Genomic DNA, 20232 nt, shown 5'->3' with positions numbered 1-20232 from the left:
ACCTAAAAAGATGGTTGCTGAAGAAGCAAGTTGGATATAAGTAAGACTAACATTTCCACTAACATTTCCCAGCAAAATTTATATCTCATATGAGAAGTGACATGATTGGCTTGAATCACCGAGGACAGTGTTGAAGGAGTTGTTGGAATAGAGTTTTATGTGTCTAGAACAGCCTTTCTCAACTTTCTGACCCTGGAAGAACCCTTGAAATACTTTTCAGGCCTCGGGGAACCCCTGCACATTCAGGCTCAAAGCTGGGCCAGAAGTTACAAAATTATTATATTCGTTTCATGGGTAGGCCTGTATATATGCATTAACAGTGTTCTTTAATGTGAAGTTGCCCAAATTTGAAATAATTCTTTAAATGAATCGTGATCTCCCAGGGAACTCCTAGTAACCTCTCACAGAACCCTAGGGTTCCACAGAACCCTGGTTGAGAAACCCTGGTCTAGAACTAGCAGACCATCCAAACATATTAAAGGGCAATAGATATCAGACAGTAGAAAATGCTTCTTATGTATGTATGCTCATAGAAAATTTTATATTCAAAACTAATTTCACTGTCACAAATTGGTTGCTTAGTGACAAGTAACTTCAATAAGCTGCAGAACAGAGAACAAAGAAGCAGATTGATTCGCTCACATCTTACCTTTGTCCTTCTCTCCACTCACTTAGTGCCAATCCTCCAGGCTACCCAAACCATATCTCTCAACCTGTCATTATAAAAATTGTAAGGTAGTGTTTTTCCTTTTCATCCCCTATTCCATTTTTCTTCTGTTCATGTGTTTTACATTTTAGGCTATGGATTCTCGTATTAGTGTTTTGTGGTAAAGCTCTTCTAGGATTTTATTTCTGGCTAAAGCAGTGTGGAAATGCATTAAATAAATAGTATGTAGTTAGGGTTGTGAGCTAAGGAGGTTTCTAAAAGTAACAGGATAAATTCATGGTCATAGACATCTGGTAGAAGCCACAACCATGTTATATGAGTCATGATGTCATCATCCAAACACCATGGATTATGTAGCTTGCATCAGTTACATCATGACACAAACTGCATGAAGTACATAATCCACATCATTTGTGCAATAGAGTCATGATGGGGCTGACAGAGCTTGTCCTACCAATGTCCATGTTCACAGGCCATGCAGATGTCTCCTTGCAATTAAATGTATCCGGGTTTTTTCAAGGCAGAGAACCTGTGAACTGACTGCTGGAATAACCCTCTCTTTCTTTCTTGCTCTGTATGTGTGCTCAACAATTCACTCTGGCCACAGAAGATCATAAAATGCTGGACAACTTGTGCTCTCAGTTTGACTCAATGGGACAACGTTTTCCTAGCATTTCCAAGGCTGGTTCAAGAATTAGGAAAACCCTCTTGAAAATCAGAACATTGAGGAAGACATTCTGACTCCAAAGACTCCAAAGGCTTGATTTTAAAAGTCCATTTAAAATTACCTCATACAAATACAGCTTTTCTTTAGATTGGGTAACAAAGGGTTAGTTTTGTATAGTTACTTTTGCTGGTCCATGATCATAATAAAGATTTAATTGATTAATTAGTTATTGACAAAGTGAGGCTCTCTGGTGAGACTCCCTGGGCTGGTCCTGACATTAGGCAAGAAAAAAATGTGTGCCTTGGTTGTGGGAGTTGACACAGTTTTGTTTGCCAGAGAGTGTGCATGGCACTCCCTAAATTATTTTGCTCTTCAGGTGTGGTAGGGGCTAGTTTACTTGGCATGCCACTCAGTTTCTTTACAAGGAATAAGGAAGCATTTTGTCTTTCAGCTCAGCAGCAAAATGGTTGTCCCTAGAGACTCCCATGAACTATTTTTACTGAGTTTTCCGTGTTTCTTGACTTCCAGTATTCAGCCTTTGTGGAGTTTCTGAAAACTAGCAAGAATTTTACAACTACCAAGGATGCAATTAAATCAGTGGCAGTAATAATGTCTGCCTAGCTGACTTTCTTCCCTTCCTACCTGGCATTGCTTGTGGTATAAAACCAACAGTTTTAATTAATGCAAAACTAAACAAAGACCACTTGTACCGTAGGGTCATTTTGGGGGCATTGAAATTGGAGTCACAATTGTTTTCTTGCCTGCCACTTATTCTGTATAGGAATTTGTGTGGGCAACCATAAAGTCGTGCCGTGTCTGTCCAGCTAACAAATGAAGCCCTGCGTGGAAGTCCTAGAAGTGTATGCATTCCATTTATAGAGCTGCCCATCTCACATTTGTGACTTTAGTTACTTGTCCATTTGTTAGATTTATATGCTACTTTTCCTCAAGGAGTTCAAGGTAGTGTGGATGGAACTCCCCCCTCCAATGTTTCCCCATAGCAACCACTCTAGGGGCAGGCTGAATGGAGAAAAACTCAGTCAGCTCAGGAGGGAACTGGAACCTGAACCTCCCTGGTCTTAGTCCAATGTATGTCCTGCCTTTCTCTTTGTGCTGATGCTGAAGGTGACTTACAACAATAAAAACTTACAAAGCATTTTACAGTATATCTGTGGAAAACTATATTTATAGTAAGTAATGGAAAGAATAGAGGGGATTTACAGGTAACTTCCTTCTCCGTTTATGGTCATCAAATTCCTTCCTATTTCTGGCTTGTGCCCCAGAGACATACCTGAAACAGTTGTTCCTGAACTTGCTTTTGAGAGACAAATTGTAGTTTGCTCAGACTGTCATTCAATTTGAAGAAAAGGTAAACAATGGTTCCCTTGAGTCCTCAGCCTTTGAATTACCTCTTTACTGACTCAATGGGAAGACTGGGCAATATGATTTCATGCTATCATGGTTTAATTTGGTGTTTGAAAGTTGAGCTGTAATTCTCTTTTAAACATGATTGTTGTATTTTATTCTATTATTATTTGATTGAGGGTTTTTTGTTTTTGTTTTACTCACATGCCCTGTTTTTCTTATGCTATTATATTTTGGGACTAAACATGAGTTGTTTTAACTTATGTTTTACTGCTCTTTGACTGTTATAAAGGATGATGATGATTATAAGTTCTCAAAACTGCCTGGTTTATAAGGTACTAGCTATACCAAAATTTAGGAGGTTTTGCTTCTGTGAAAGTTGATATACTTTGTCTGATTTTAGGTAGCACTAGAGAATCTGTTTAAAACCCTGTGTATTGAATAGTTCTAAGAAAAGCTTCAAAGAAAAACAGATCTACCTATCAACATTAGTTTGCTGATAATGGTAACCTGAAGATTTAATGAGGAAGACTTGCATTTTAGACTGTAAACTTCTTGGGCATGGGTCTATCCTTTTGTGTTCTGTAAAGTGCCATTGTATACAGATGGCACTGTATAAATAGATGTGAGTCAGTTTAGTTCTTCCTGAATGAAAATAACCCTGTAGTAGTAAAATATGATGCCAATTATTCTCTGCCTTCTGGTAAATTAGAAGTAAATAGATAACTGCCAAAACAGCACTTATTCATTGCCTTCTTGCAATAGAGGTGAATTAAAAAAAAACTGTCCTGACTGCTTACCATAATATTAAAACAATCTAGTGTCCTTTTTGCTGGATCAGTGTAATTGACTTAGGTGCTGTATAGTGAAGAAATGAACTTCATAGCTGTTTCCTTTAAAATGAATGGAAAGGTTTGTGACGTCAGAACCAAGAAATGTAATAGCCAACAAGAGAGCAGCTTAACCGCTTGCATCGTTGGCTTTTCTTGGGAGAGGGCATTGTAATGTAAGGAAGTTTCTAGTTCTCTGAGTTAGCATGTTTGTTATTGCCATGTTGGGGTATATGCTGATTTGTCAAATGGAAAGGACAGAAATGTTTTAAAAATAACACAGGAGTCTAGTGATGGATGCCTATTTACTCTGGAACTGAGTCATTCTCCTAGTCTGATTTTTCAAGTTATGTTTTTGTCTTGGAATAAAGCTTTAATGTCTTCTTGTGTTCCTGATTTTGGGGAAAGATTCCTTATTTCCATGGATACTGAAAGCGTGCCCACTTTTTACCAATAGCTAAATCCCCCAACAGGAAAAAAAATCACTATGTTACTGTGTTTAAGGAATGTTTTTTTTCCTAATTCATATTGCAAGATGTGTAGTTGCTGGTGCCAGGGTGTGCAGAAGAATGATTTCATAGCACATGGCTCTCAGCAGTAGAAAAGACAAATTTGCTTGTGCTTAGAAAAACCTATCTGATATTGACAGTGGGAGTTGCAAAACCTCTATCAATTTCCTTGGGACTGCTTATCCTGTCAGTTGCAATATCAAGCAGAAGGAAATTATTGTAGATTAGAAACTCAGTGGCTTGAAGATATGCTGTGATTTTTTATAGACTAGTTATGTAATGCCTTGACAAGCATGATCCAGTATCGAAGGATGTCTTAATACTTACACTTATTTGGTTCAGATTTTACACTACAAGATTTAATCATAATTTATTACCCAAACTACAATTGGGTATTCACACTAGTCACTGCCTTAGTGCAGGCTGCAGAAGCTAAGTTCATACATGTAATGCCAGATTCAAACACATCACCTTGTTGCTGGATTTGTTCGGTGAAGCAGACCAGCGAGTCAAATGGTTGATCCATCTCACTCCGCATGTTGCTGGCTGTAGCTCTCTGATATCCAAGTCTTTTCCCATTTGTTCTTTGAGAGCAATTTTAAGCGGATCGGTATCAAACCTGTGTCTCTTGAATGTACACACCCTGCTACTGAAATGTATGCCTTTATCTTTCCTCCTCATGTCTTGTCTCAAGAACCTGATTGGTTGGGCCAAGTTTTCCTTGATTTAGTAACTTGCTTCTCATTTTCCATCAAACATGACAAGTTGGATAAAAAGTAGAGTTTCCTTCAAGTTGAGCTGGACTCGCAGTGACTTCGTGAACATATGCATGCAGTTTTCATGGGAATAGTATTGAAGTGGTTTAGCACTGCATTCTTCCAGGATTTTTTTTTGTTTCCCAGTGTAACCTACAGCCGCAATACTTTCCTGTAGTCCCTATTCAAATACTAACCCTATTTAGCTTCTGACTGCAGACAAGGTCAGATTGGTGCAGCAACCTCCTGAGGGACCTGGTTTATCTATCTGAATTCTTGCTGATTAAAACCAAAAGTATCTAAATTAGTCATGTTACAAATATCTCAAAAATAGTCTGATTGAAGAAATGTCAGAAATATAGGGTGCAAAGAATGTATCGGGGCAAGCAGGTTAGAGACACATGTTTAAATGTTTCTGGAATTTAAAAAAAAAAATTCAGTGTGTTAAATCTATCTGTTTTTCTTCACAGAAAGACCCAGACTACTTGAAGCTCTGGTTGGACAGTTTTGTTTCTAGCTATGAACAGTTTCTGGATGTGGATTTTGAAAAACTGCCGACTCGGTATGTTGAAATAGATCTGCTTTGATCTGATGTATAACATAGCTAAATAAATATAAAAATGTGATAAATACTTTTATCCTGTACTATGTGTGCAAACATGTAGTATAACAAAAGGTCAAATCAGTGTGAAGGATTCTGCACATCTCTTTATCTGATGGTCAACTCTTAAATGCTGGTGAAATATATAAAATGCATAATGTCCCCACATTTTGTGCTGCGTTAATTTTTTTCTCACCATTAAATATTCTTTCTGGAACACTGCAAGCTACTCTAATCTTAACCCTATTATCTCCTTGAATCATATTTTAACTTCTCTTGAAGAACTCATGCAGAAATGTGTGTACACGCACACGCACATACACAGTGATGTGAGGGGATAAAATCTGCAAGATGGTTGATTAGTATCATGATTGAAGCCCCAGCCCTTTTGTACATGGATGCACATTGCCATATGTACAAAAGGGATGGGGCCTTTATCATGACACTGAGCACACTGTCTTAGAGGTTTTGACCCCTCCCTCCATGGATACCCATGCACACATGCAGATCTAAAATATGAAACAGCACTAAGTGGAAGAATGCTGCCAAAATTTAACCGTCTTAGACACTGATTTTTCTGTGCAGATGACCTGCAGGAGAGTAAACAAAGGTGTAAACAAGACATTACCTCCAGGCTTTCTGTTGGTTACCAGTTTAGATAGGGGATTGTGCACGTGCATCCACATACTCTCCCCAAATTTGGAGATACGAATGATAGCTCTTGGCCCCCTATATGTTGAACTTGATGCACCCAAGATGCACAGACATCAGATGGGCTGAAGACCTAAGCTGTTGTTCCTCTCCAAAGTATACTTGGAAGCTGACACACAAAAGTTCCAGTCCCTTTCACCTCATACCTACAGGTTGCTGTTGGCAAAATAATAAAAATCAGTAGTGCCCCAAGGTGAAGTTGTGGTATTAATCAGCTTTATTTTATATTAGGATATTTTCCCTTTGTTCCACGCTGGTATTTCTTGTCCTAGTTTACGTTCTTTAAAATGATCTTTGAACTGTTAAATTATAGAGTCAAGTAAACATTCTTGTTTGCTCTAAACCAGGAAATGACCTTGGAGTGTGCTTTTTGAATGTACTTACTTAGTCTAAGAAAATGCATTCTCTTAGCAACATTAATTCTATGTGTGTTTGTTCAAAGGTCAGTCCCTGTGGTCTCTAGTCGCACTTACTCTGTGGTAAAGACAATGGAGCTGTGTGGCAGTTGGGACAGAAATCTGGTCCCCAGTAGAGCGATCAGGAATGGCCTCAAATGTAGCACAACCATACTCCATCTATGCATGGAGTGTCTGAGAATATTAAGTTGTAACTCTAAAATTACCAGTTTGCATCACTGAATAACAGGGTGTAGAATTTTAGCCTGATAATCATGAATGAATTTTCATTGTTTGACTCAAGTTTGACTCAAATTGACTCAAGTGAAAACAGGATACTGAATATAGGAGGAAGTTTAGTAAAATTCTGCTGAAGGAACTCCTTCCTTCAGCACAACCAAAAGAAGGTAAATTCTTTGAATCAACTTTAGAGATTGGGCGGAACAGAGCTTTTAATGGAACATGACTTATAGCTTCCTGGTCACAGGGTTCTTCAACTGTACCATAATATTAATTTTAGCATATTCTTAAGATGAAAAATAGTAATTTTGGAAACCTTACAAATAAATTTGGATGTTTATTGTATGGTTGATACCTTTTAGATTAAACTTGTGTTGTTTTATCATTTCTTAGCTAATAGTGTTTTTAGATATCAACATTGCAAAATATTAAAAGTGAGAAAATATACAAGGTGTAGATCTGATTATCAGCGGTCCTTTTGAATGCTCAGTATAAAATCTAGTGTTTTGCTCTGGCATTACTGACAGGATCTGTTATATTGTAACAGATGTACAAGAGAAACTATCTAGGGAGATAAAGGTGAAGATTCTTATTGTGTAAAATTGCATCCCCAAAATAACATATTTTATGGGGTGTATGTTTTCAATGATTAGTGCTACTGTTTTAGCATTCACTTATACTGAGGATGACATCTTTTGGAATATATCAGCCCATAGTGGTGATGCATTTTTATAATACTGGCAGAATGCAGTACTGATTTTAAAACTGGAGAGATTTGAACATGGAGCATGTGGATTGCTGAAACTGTTGGGCATTTTTTTGAAATAATGCAGGGTGCCTGGTCATCTCTCTTTTTGTCTGTAATAAGTGCAAATTTTTATAAAGGCAAATGGAGAGCTATTCACTTAGGAGAAATAAGTCAGTTGCATAGGTATAGGATGGGGGACTACTTGACTTGGTAATAGTATGTGTGCAAAGGATCTAGACATTGTATTTGATCACAGGTTGACAGTGGGTCAGCTGTGTGCGTGGTTGTTGCCAGGGTAAAGGCAATTTTAGGCTTCATCAGTAGAAGCAGAGTTTCCAAATTATGGAAAGCAGTAGTTCTACTATATTCTGCATTGGTCAGACCCCACCTCAAGTTACTGTGTCTAGTTCAAAGCACCACACTTTAATATTTAAAGAAACTGAAACAAGTGCAGGGAAGGACAAAGAGGGACAGAGGGAACTGTTGATCCTTGAGAAAAGATGACTGAGGGGGACATTAGAGCACTTGTCAAGCATCTAAAGGAATGTAACAGAGAAGAAGATCCTATTCTCCTTTCATCCTGGAATGCAGGATGTGGAACAATCTTAAATTACGGGAGATTCCAACTGACGATTTGGAGAAGCTTTCTAATAGTAAGAAAGCAGTTCAACAGGGAAATAGCAGTTCAACAGGGGAACTAACTACTAAAAGAGGCAATGAACTTCTGTTCAGTGGACAGATTTAAGTGGGGACTAGGCAGCCGCCTGTCAAAAATTCTTTAAGTTGGGGGGCTGTCCTAGGAAGGGGCAGGACTCAGTGGCCCAAGGGTTCCCTTGTATACTAGGATTCTGTGAGGTGTTCCTTGGCCATTACATTTGAAAAGCATAGGATGAGGCCCATTGACTGCAGGGCACCTCTTCTTGTAGGCAGTCTCCTAATATGTTCTCCGCGCCCAATTTTTTCTCAAGTAGCTCAATATACAAGGCCAGTATTATATTACAGGAAGAATGTTACTCAACGGGAAGGTGCAGGCTTGTAAGAAATGTATTTAAGATATTATTCTTACATATACATAAAAGACCAAAATCATTCATGGTGCTTCTCCTCCCCTTTTGAGGAAAAGCCAAGCACTCTACATTACATGCAGTCTTTTGGCAGCTGGGCTAGTGGAACATGAAAGATTAATCTCTTCTCCTCCTCCGTATGTTCCAAAGCTCCTCTGACATCTTGTTTTACTTATATCTGAAAGGGTAAAACCTGCCTATCAGGTGAACGTCTGTTTGCCTTACTGCAGGGGAGAGGTTTTCTATTGGGAAAGAAATTAGCATACAACAAGTTCTTGTCTTCTAATTACTGTGTTAAACAAAAGGTTTGCCAGCTATTAAGGTAACTCTGCTAATAGAGATGTTTAACTCAGATTCGGAATCTGATTCCATATAAAACAATCATAGAAAAGCAGTAATCCACAGCAAGCTTTTTGTTTAGAAGTTGGTTTTTTTTGTCTTTTTAAAAAAGTATTCTAGGAATCTAGTGATATACTTCAATTGTTCTGAATTAGCATATTGGTTTGGAGTCAGTTGGGAAAAGCATTGGGGAAAATCTTTAGAGGAATAAGAGAAGAACTAGGCTATACTAGAGAATTTCTGGAGTTATTTTCTCCTTCTGCAGTTCTCAGTGTATTTCCATTCACCAAAGATGCTTACTGTGATGATGATGATGATGATGATGATGATGATGATGATGATGATGATAGTATACTCCTGTTAGGAATATGACAGATGGCTTGGCACTGAGAAACTGGAAATTTTTGCCAAGATATTAAAATAAGTATCTACAATATTGTTTAAAAAAAAAGCAAGCACCTGGCATGGGGGAATATACTGGAATTCTGACAGAAGAGCCCCCATTGCCACCCAGCAAGGCGTACAAGCGCTCTGCTTCCCTCTTTGATTGGTGCTTCAGAATCTGGAATATAAAGTTTAAAAAACATGCTGTTGTGAATACCGGCCTGCATCACAGTTCTGCAGACCTTCAGCCAAATTCTAGAGGTCAGTCTTTACCCTGAGTGAGGTATGGCTTTGGGTCATGATTATTCCAGGTGCCCCCTGGACTCTTCATTTACTGAAGATAGGAACATTTCCTGGTAGATGAATCTGTGTGGAAGTCTTTCTTCAAAAGAAGTCTTTCTTCAAAAAACTCCAAACTTTCTTTTAAAATGTTAATTGTAGAATTAATGGCATGATTATAACTTACTGGTTTCTTTGGTGTCAAGTGTTTTAATCCTTCATTGCTTTATCTGTTTAATTTAACAAAGGAAAATAAATCTATTATTATTAATAGCAGCAGCACAAATCAATACTGGCAGGATGAAGGCTTCTTAATTGAAGGTTATGGACTATAATCTACCACACCAATCCAGTGTGGGTTGATAGATGTTCTTCAGTCTAGGACTGAGTGAGATTGATTGGCCCAAAGTCACCCAGTGGTCTGTAACAACCTAGGGCTGATATATAAATGAATCTCATACATGTATATGAAGTTACATATACGTATATTAAAAAGTTACATAAAAGTTTGAACAATGGTCATATTTCATTTCTAGTGTCTTTATACCGTCTGTAAACAACTTGTTCATAAGTCATAAGTAACATGAGGTCTTACCATTCTCCTCAAGCGAAAAAGGGTGGGAGCCAGTCTCACTTCAAGGGGCAAGCTTTTGCTCAGTGAGGAGGCAGCCACTAAGAAGGTTCTGGACCCCGACCTCTTTGATCCCCTGAGAGACCTTGTAGAGCAGGCAGATTCCACCCAGAGAAAATGATCTCAAAGCTAAGAAAGTCCCAAGCCACAATTATGTCAATGACCTTCACTTTTTACCTCTCAGAAAGACTTATGGCTTTATTTTAGGGTGGATGACATTCCCCCTGGAATATCTCTGCTTCCTGATAACATCCTTCAGGTTTTGAGGCTCCAGCTGCTGCATTGTGTCCAGAAATTGTCAGAAGGATTGGAAGAACCACAACAAGCCCTGACACTTCTCCTAGTCAAGTTCTTCATCATTCTTTGCCGGTACCATTTTTCAACTAGTTGGCTTTTCAAAATAGACTAGGGAGTGTCAAGAAAGAGATCCCTGATATATCCTATTTCCACTACCTTTCTTTGGATATTTTTTCCTGGTTTCCTAGTGTACTTGCTCATTCCCCTCTCCCTCTGCATTCCTACTTCCCGTTTTTTTCTCCCCCATATTTCCTTTTCTCCCTTTCTTGGAAGTAGAGTATCAGATTAGTCTGGGAGATATGGAGTTGGCTATACCTACAGTAACGGGCTGCTTCACATTATCAATATTGCTATGCTTTTATCTGGATTGTATATTTGTTCTGTTTTTATGCTGTGAGCTGCACAGAGTTGATTGGAGCTGGGCAGTGTCCAATAGATAATAAATAAATATTTTAAAAAATCAGGTTCAGTCCTGATTTGATTTAACAGTGGCTTGTTGAAAAAGTCATAATAGCCTATTTCACATACCACCTTAAGCCATAAATAATGGCTTTCAAAGTGTAATAGCTAAGATGATGTATCATTCTAAGCCAAAAGCAACCATATTATAGTTAGCATAGTATGTGGACTCAGCTAGTGAAAATATAACTGGTCGTTCTGATATTAATACATTTTCTATATCAAGGTTTCTAAGCTCTAAATATTGTCATTTGTCCAAATCTACCTACATTACTACTCTGAATTATTTTGAGGCTACATTACAGAGAAAAGAGGGATACAAATCCAATATATAACAGAATGCTGCCAAAATTAATGTTCTCATGGCTGTGGTTGCATTTCTGATTTTAAAACATGCAGCCTCTTACATTTTGCATTTTGGTATATTTAAATATATGTGTAAGAGTACTTTTGGAAATCTCTGTAGACCTTCCTTCCCATCAGTCCTTTTCTTTCATAAAGTTGTATTGTGCTTCACCTCTTATGCATTTCATTCTGTTTCAGAAACTTAGATAATGTGGAAGAGGTTGGGACTTGTTCCTATATTAACCATGTCATTACAATGACCACACTCTACATTCAGCAGGTAAATGAACATGCAATGGTCAGAAATTGTGATGCCTTAGGAATTTTCTTGACTGTATTTTATCATCTAGAGATTAATCTATTGGTCCCCCATTCACTTCATTTGGAGGGTAATTAAATTATTTCAAAAATATTTAAGTTGGTAGGATTTTGTTTCTGTGTGAAGTCATCCGTTCTTGTGAATTAAAACAGGGACTCAATAGAAGTAATTCGGAAAAATAAGCAGGGAATATAATTTTGCCCCAAAATCAGAAAGTCTCAGAAATCTGAAACGACTTTTTGGACTTGCCAGTTTTAAAAGCCATCTGGAGGCCCAGTGCATGAAGCTGATCAAACCAACAAACGAACAAACAAAACTGTCCAGTGGGCAGAATCATGGTGCATTGCTATGCTTTTGGTTGATTTTTGTGTGTGTGAATTATTCTTTGCTATAAGTCAGTTTGTATTCTGTCTGGACAGACTGGCTTGGTGTTTTTTGATATCATCTAGAAAACCTTGATTTCTTCTGAATTTTGGCCCAACTCAGAAGAATAAGCAAGTAAAGTTTTCTTGTTGAAGATCTGATTTCAGGACCCAGTCCCATTGCACACCAGTTCCCTAAACCAGTTTTCCCTCTTTTCCATCTAGGTGACTCTTGCTAACCAAAACTTAAATAAACCTTGGATATTCTTCTAGACCAATATTGAGAACCCTGACTAATACATATGAAGGATGAACTCAGTCTTTGTTAGAGCTCTAAAGGGGTTAAGCAGTGGAAGCATACTGAGGCTGAAGTTGATCCTCAGAATAGTCTAGTCACTTGGAAATGAAATATTAAAACTGAAGTCAACAGTGATGTATATTTAAATATAGACAGGATATGTGTTTCTACAATCACTACTATATCTCTCTCCTCTTTGTTCTAGTTTTGTGCTTTCCTTTTTTTCACTACCTTCAAGGTTGGGATTTTGGAAAGGGGAGAGGGGGGAAGCATGTTTATTACCCTAAGCTAAGCCAAAAAGCATTATTTCAGCATTTGATTTTTACTTCTGTTGATATCGTGCAGAGGCATGATGTCATGCAGGAACTGGGGTTTCATTATGTAACCTGTGCATTGATCTTATTCATGATGTGTTCGATTAATTATTGTTAGAGCTTCTGGAAAAAGGTGGATATGAATCTATTAAATAATAATGATGATACGTTCAGCCCATTGTGCAAGGACTGTGTACAGCTGTGAACAATTACTTCGTAGCCACAGATGCTGCCCTTATACTTTAATATGCCGGTTAGTTAATTGGTGAGCTCCTGGGGTTTATGTAATGCTGGGAAGAAACTTTCCCAGCCACATTCTTCTCAGCAGCCTGTGAATCAAGTGACTGACTGGCTGGCAGGGAGCTCAGTGAGGTGGAGACGCCATGCGATGGTCTTAGTCCTCCTCTCTGTGTGTGCTTCACCAGACCATGACTAATGCAGCCTTTAGGAACAAAACGTTTGTCTACTTGTGTTATAGCTGAAAATAGAAAAGCAAAGCTAGTGGGATTAGAACCTTTGCATTCTTATATATGTTCATGGTGACCATATGCCATGGATTGGCTCACATATATAAGCTGTGATTTGTTTACGCCAGTGTTTGTTGAACAAGCCACAGTGGCTAGATTCATGCATAAGTCACAAACTAGGGAAGTGCAGAATGTTTTTAATTCAAGCCATTAAAAGGTTGCAAAAGTGCCCAGAACAACCCATTTCGCACTTGAAACATCTATTTGCCCATAGTTTAGGGCAGTGTTTCTCAACCTTGGCAACTTTAAGATGTGTGGGCTTCAACTCCCAGAATGCTGGGAGGGGAATTCTGGGAGTTGAAGTCCACACATCTTAAAGTTGCCAAGGTTGAGAAACACTGGTTTAGGAGGTTCAGATTTGAAACATTTTGCAAACCACAATTTATAAACCACAGTGGCTGGATTCATACTTTAAAAACCAACCATGCTATGGTTTAGCAACATATATGACCCAAATTAAAAAAAAAAAGAGTACAGATGGGCATGGAAAATTTTATGGCAAAAAGGAGGAAGATAGGCTTGGTTTCTCTCCAAGCCCTTAAATCCTGGTTTCAGCTCTACATTTGCACCTGGATGAAGAACTCGTTTAGTGTCAGATTGGTCTCTTTTCAAGATCTTATGTTTCCTTCCTTCCTTAATTCTTTTAAACCTTGTATTGCTGGCAACACCGTGATGAAAATCTTGTTTGTTACTTCCTTAGCTAAAGACCAAAACTAAGGAGAAAGAAGTGGCAGATCAAACTTCTATAGAAGAGTTTGTGCGACATGCACTGGCTTTCTGTGAAAGCCTTTATGATCCATACCGAAACTGGAGGCAAAGAATTGCAGGGTACGTGAGAATATAGTATTAACACTTTATTGTTGTGATTTTAATCTCTTTAAAATAAAGGTGCAAAATATATATTCCCCCAACATGTAGTGCTAAATAGAAAATATATTGGTTAGAGAAGAGGATTGGGGGCCTCATGTAGTCCTGCCCCTTAGGTTGACTACACTTGTGATACATTAGCAGAATAAAAGCGTGCTGGTCAGACGCTTCAGAGACCCTTCCGTGTGATCCACCACCGGAGAGACTAAATGGGGGGTGTATTCTTTGAGGCTGCACCCAGTTATGCCATTAAGGAGATTAGATGGATCTCTTCTTTCTTTAAGTTTAGTGGGCAGTCAGAATGAACTGTGAGTGAGATGATTATGTCAATAACTCTTAAAAGTTCTATAAGCATTTTCTAGGATGCACCGATTATACCATAAAATACTCAGAGATTTCTATCGGATGCTGCGCTCAGATATTCTGACTGGAGATATTCATATCCATTTTGGATTAAGACAGGATGTTAAATAGTAGTTTTAATTCTGGCTTCTTTCAAAACGTTTAATAACCATAGCTCACTGTTTTAGATGCACTGTGGGAATAAAGAGCCAATATGTATTTAGTGGTCAGGGTGTTGGACTAGAAGCAGCAAGAACCAGGCTTTGGTCCAGTCTTAGCTATGGAAGCTTACTGGGTGAGTCTGGGCCAGTCCCTCTCTCTCAACCCAGCCCATCTCACCGGGTTGTTACTGGTGGGGAAACATGGGAGGAGGGAATCCTATGTATATCATCTTTGGTGGAGTTGTTAAAGGTTAATAAAAGAACTCCAAGCAGCTAACAGCAATCTTGCAGAGTAGAAGCGTGAACCAAAAAAGGAACTTGCACATTAAGCTTATTTACATTCAGAAAATAAATTCAGTCTTCACATAATAGTTAAATGAAGAAAAATAGAGATAGCTTACTTTTGTTCAGTAGATCTGGATACAGGTAGATTCATAGTAGAAAGCACTGGTTCTTTGTGGATGTGTGGAACAGAATGTCTGCGTGCAGGTGAGATGGTAGGGGGAGGTCTGCATTCCTGCAGCACCTCCTGCTTGCATGTCTGCCAGAAGGGTAATGGAGACTGTTAATCCCCAAGCCCAAGAATAAGGGGGAAGTGGAAATCAGGTGACACATGTGATGTCCCACAAGCACAATAGAGATGTGTTTACTAGAGCGACCCCCTTATGCTTATGAGACAATGCTGAGTTGATCCCTGATAATTCCAACGATCTTGAAATCCTGAATGAAAGGCAGAGTATAAATCAAAGAAATCAATTAGAAATATCCTTGTTTGAGTGCTCACATCATGAAGATTCTGTAGGCAAAGGCTTCTTTTGGATCTGGGCTTTTTAAATGGAGATGTACTCCTACAGGTATCATCCTTGCTATATGAGTTTGTTTCATAGTTTTTTAGCATATGGCAGAAGCCATCACTTCTAGGAGATGGAGAGATCAGTAAAGCCCAATGTGTTTATGTGAGTAATAACTCACATAATGAGATCAGTAGAGCCCATTATGTTTCTCTTCAGATCATATAAATCTTTATGTGAGTAGATAAGAATTATTTATAAAAGTTGCACTGTTAAAGCCACATTTCCTTAAAGTTTATGTTTTTGGCTTGATGCAGAAATAAAAGCAACCCAAAGGGTATTTTGAGAATGTTATGTGCAATAAATGTTATACAGAATAAATATATTATTAGTGCACATACTGTATGTTTTGGAATAAATAAAATGTGTTCTGAAGCGTTATTATAAATGAATGTAATTTTTCTCTCTCTTTCAATAAATTGTAGGCGTATTCTGAGCACGGTTGAAAAAAGTAGACAAAAATACAAACCAGCTTTACTCACGGTGGAATTTGTCCCTTTCTTTTACCGTGAGTACCATTGTTTTTATATTCTACCATTCAGAATTGTTTCAAAGTGAGAATCTTTGAGAAATAAGATGGATTTGCTGCATAATTTTCAATTTCAAGGTGATAAATAATTAAGCAGCTTGAAGACATTATTGACCCAGATGCATTCTGGGATAATGAAGGTGCATTTTCAAGGCAGTTCTGCCCATCGGTGCTATAGCATTGCCCTGGGATGTGTGTAATAGAAAGCATCTTGCCCAGGGGTCCCCCACTCCTGGTGCTGTCCTGAGATTCATCGCACACCCTCATTTGTATGTGGGATCATTTTTTGAGAGCTCATAAGAGGTGCCCCATATACTTGTCAGAATATGCATCACAAATCCAGGCTGCTTTTTATTTTCCCTGAGTCATTGATTTGCAGCTGCCTTAATTGCTCTCTTCTCTAATTAAAACACCTTAGATCTGAAACTGGTGCTACTGAGAATGGTGGTTTTTCACAAACTGTCACTTTGAAGAGACTTATCATCTGAAACTCAGAACCAGTGTAGCAGTTCTTTAACTGAGGAAAATGTTGCAAGAATGACTGTCTCAAGTTATTGGCAGAGTAATAACAGCACTTTCTGAAAGTAATTGAGTAAACTACATTTCTCCCTTTGAAATCAAGTCTGCAACTTTTAAGACCCATACATCTAGTATTCCTGGGGGGGAAAAAACCTGCAACTACTGATGAAGTGGGGATACACTTTACAAGAGGCAAAAAAATGTGGATTTTATAGCTAGCTCTGTTAAGTATTCAGAGTTAAAATCCCATTTAGCATTATTGCGGATCTCCCCACGCCATTTAACTTTCACAGTTAAGCTCTTGAATGCTCTTTTTGTTTCAAAACTTGTTTTGCATCTTGATTACACCTCTCTCTTGAAGATTAAATAGTGACATTTTAACAGTGCTGCTTCTGCCATTACTGGGAACTTCTCAGGATGCTGATTCCAAACAAAACAATCTGTTGTAGTTTTGGCAGCAACTAGGTTGTGTGTGTCAGGCTATTGCTATGGCAACAACTTCCAGGTTAATGTTTATTACTAAGCAAAAATTCTTTAGGTCAGTTGTAATTGCCATTTATGAGGTAAGGTTTGAGCATAGATACAATATAATGATTTTTTCACTGGCAATTTGGGTCAACATCCATTTTGGCCAGTAGAACCTTAGCCTTCCAAAAATAGTATTGGGCACTATGGCCACTTAAGAGCATTTCACTACGTTAAATATATTTTATACAAATATCTGAAAGCTGTGTTACCCTTTGAATGGTTTTGTTCACATTGTTTGATGCCCTCCTGATTTTGGACCACAACTTCCACAGTCCCTTGCCATTGAACAGGGTGGCTGGGCCTGTTGAGAATCCAAAGCATCTGACGGATACCAATTTGCTTACCCCAGGATTATATTCTTCTGGCAGACTGATGTGTTCCCCCTTTCTTTTCCCGTAGGGATCTGAAGAAGCATCTGGAATCTTTTGCTTTGGTTCCAGACTAACTGCAGCCTTCAGTGTTAACTTAAACCCAGATAGTCTTAGCTATGATTAGGGGAGAAAGACATCTTTAAATTAATTTATAATGATGGTCTGGTCAAGTTAAACACCATTTATAGTTTGCTGAACTATGGTTAAAAGTGACTTCTTGGGAGAGAGAGCAGACTTGAAGCTCACTGCACCTCATTGTTATATTCATTCAGCATTGACAAAAGTGGGCCAATATCTTGCAAGGTTATTCTGAATATTAGCTGGTCAAACTACTCTTCATACTTTTTTTCAAATGGTCTTTTAACGCAAACTTATTTCCCAAACTTACCCGGTACAGTTAAGGCATATTTCACTGTTTGATAAAAAAGCATATTTTGTGTAGCTTGGCTGCCAGTAGAATGAGCAGGAATCCCTCTTGCAGGACAAGGTGGCCAAGCTCAACCTTTTCTCTTAGTTTTTCAGTTGTGCCTGCTTTGCCTGGTTAGGGAGGGTTGGATTCCCCTATATTTGTGGCCGCAGTGTAGGTTGTAGGGCTCTGCAGTCTGTTGCTCCTTCTCTGCCAGTGCTTTTGTGCTGAAGGTTCATACACAAGGAATTTGTTCTTTGCTTTCAGAGTGTTTTCAAGAAAGTGAACATCTCAAAGAGAGTCTCAAATGTTGTCTACTACATCTCTTTGGAGCTATTGTGGCTGGTGGGCAGGTGAGAAGATGTTAATATCCTTTTCTTAATCATTGGATGTGGGATTTGTATCTTCGTTGCATCATCACTTTGTGGCTTGTGGTTTATGAACACTTTTTAAGAGTGAAGAATTTAGAGTAGAAATAGTAGGCTATTTATGACAAATTGGAGTGTAACTGTTGCTTTATGGGGACAGACTGTAGGTCAGAAGTAAAATACATGCATGCACCTTCAGGATCTTGAGAAAGATCCTTTCCAATGGAGACAGAACTGAGCAGAATGTCTGTTAGTCTGTGGAGGTGAACAAATGGTCCGACGTGCTGTGATTGAATTCTGTGGTTGAAATCCCATGTGCTAATTGCTTAAAACATTCAAAGACAGTCTATATCAGCTCTGTTTTACAATATTGGAACACCACACTTCTGTTTCCTCTTGCCTGAATTTATGAGAAAAGAGCTGAAAATCTTCTGAATAAATGCAAGAAAATTGTAATCCTAGAAGCTTATTTACAGGTGTTAATTATGTACAGTTGAATAAAATTATACTGATACTCCTCACAGAAGATATTTAGGCCAAATTCTCATGCTAAGATTTTGATCTTGAGGATGCTGCATCCCCAATATGAATTAGTGGCACCTCAGAATTATGAGAAAAATTTGAATAAAAAGCTAGCTGCGGGTTCTGAAGAACACATATCTCTAAACATTTGCTTTAACAGTACAATTATTTTATATTTGGTCAGACCAATGGTCTAGCTAGCCTAACACTGCAATTCTCTAACAGTTGCTTCCCACAATGCTAATCCAAAATTGAACATATCGTAATATGTGTCCTATGATTATATCTCCCCAATTCTTTTTTTTAAACATAAAAGTAATTTTGGGGATGGTGAATTAGAACAGAGTCATGTTCCTATGTAAGAATAGTGAATTCTTGACAATAACTTTTATTCTATCTATGTTTCTCCCTTGTTCCACATCCTCTCCCCCCCGGCTTAGAACAAACTGGGGAGAGTGGATGAAATCAGGGAAGCAGTGCAGGAAGGAAGGATTAAATTTCTGTTTCCGGGGAATCTGTTCCCATCTATGACTGCTTGTCATGCTGAACAAAGAGTTCAATTTACGGATCTTCTCCATTGCATCTTAATGGCCACTTAGGGAGAGGCTCCTCCTAGCTTTGCTTTGTGTGATAATTTTCATTTTAGATTCTTGAGAAATGGAACCCGGGACCATCAGGCTGCAAACACCCATTGTTGGCTTACTCAGGCTGACATTCTGCATTGATTAAAGGGTTTTCATAGTTTCATAATTTACTGACTGCACCAACAAACCAATGTATCCTGTAGGCTGTCTTTCACTCAGTTATATTGTGTATACAATAGGATTCAAATACGTTTTGGTTTAAAATCACCTTTTTTAATCTTGCTTTTCTCATCAGGACTCAGTGTAAAATTAAAATGAAGATACTTAAAATGCTCTGGTAGTGAAACTGATTCTTTCCCATTTCTCCTCACACAATCTGACTACATCCAGTTGCAAAGATGTATAATTAATGATCATCTGTTATAAATAGCTTGTCCCTTCTGATCAAAAAGAGATGGTTAGGCTGAGTCAGTATTTTAAGTAAATAAAATAGTGCCATTGGACTCAAAGAGAATGTGTTCTTTTTCCTGAGGCTGGTGCACATAATGTACTGAAAGTAGAATAGTGGAAATGGTACGTGCGATTTTATCTCAAGAATGTTTGAGATCTGTACAAGAATAGACTGAAAATTTAACACTTTTAGCCAACTCTTATCACAGTGGAAAGCATTTCAGCTCTAGGAACATGGGAAACTGACTTACATTGGGTCACACTGTTTGGTCAATCTACTTCTGTGTTATTTCCTTCAACTGTCTGAATTTCCAAGGTCCCTCATGAGAAGAGCTTTCTTCTGAACCGTAGTGGGTGTGGGGGAGTGTGTGAGCAATGGCTCTACATGACTCAGTAGGCACATGGAATTTGAGGAGCATTTTAGGAGTTTTTTCTTTCTTCTGTAAATGTGTTTTCCTAACAGATAACATACTGTACAGTTTTTGCTTTGTTTCCTACCCGCTACTTGGCAGTTGGTCATCAAATTTTGATGGCATGAAATTCTAGGGAATCTGGAGCCGCAAAAACTTGTTTGATGGCTAGGGTGAAGTGTGGAACTCATCTTCAGTAAGTTCTTATGTGATTCCTC

General features: G+C 38.3%; 1 protein-coding gene across 1 annotated transcript in view; it reads left to right on the top strand.

The window, feature by feature from the left end:
• NBEAL1 (neurobeachin like 1) overlaps nucleotides 1-20232 on the top strand; it is a 103053-nt gene that overhangs the window by 9184 nt on the left and 73637 nt on the right. The window contains exons 3-8 of the mRNA XM_063317976.1: nucleotides 5264-5355; nucleotides 10393-10554; nucleotides 11485-11566; nucleotides 13807-13934; nucleotides 15753-15835; nucleotides 17948-18033. Coding sequence (XP_063174046.1) covers nucleotides 5264-5355; nucleotides 10393-10554; nucleotides 11485-11566; nucleotides 13807-13934; nucleotides 15753-15835; nucleotides 17948-18033 — 633 coding nt within the window. The remainder of the gene's footprint in view (nucleotides 1-5263; nucleotides 5356-10392; nucleotides 10555-11484; nucleotides 11567-13806; nucleotides 13935-15752; nucleotides 15836-17947; nucleotides 18034-20232) is intronic.

Source organism: Candoia aspera, chromosome 1 (assembly GCF_035149785.1).
Source record: "Candoia aspera isolate rCanAsp1 chromosome 1, rCanAsp1.hap2, whole genome shotgun sequence".
Lineage (NCBI taxonomy): Eukaryota > Metazoa > Chordata > Lepidosauria > Squamata > Boidae > Candoia > Candoia aspera.
The sequence above is the reverse complement of the archived record's forward strand: the minus strand, read 5'-3'. Positions and strand labels throughout refer to the sequence as shown.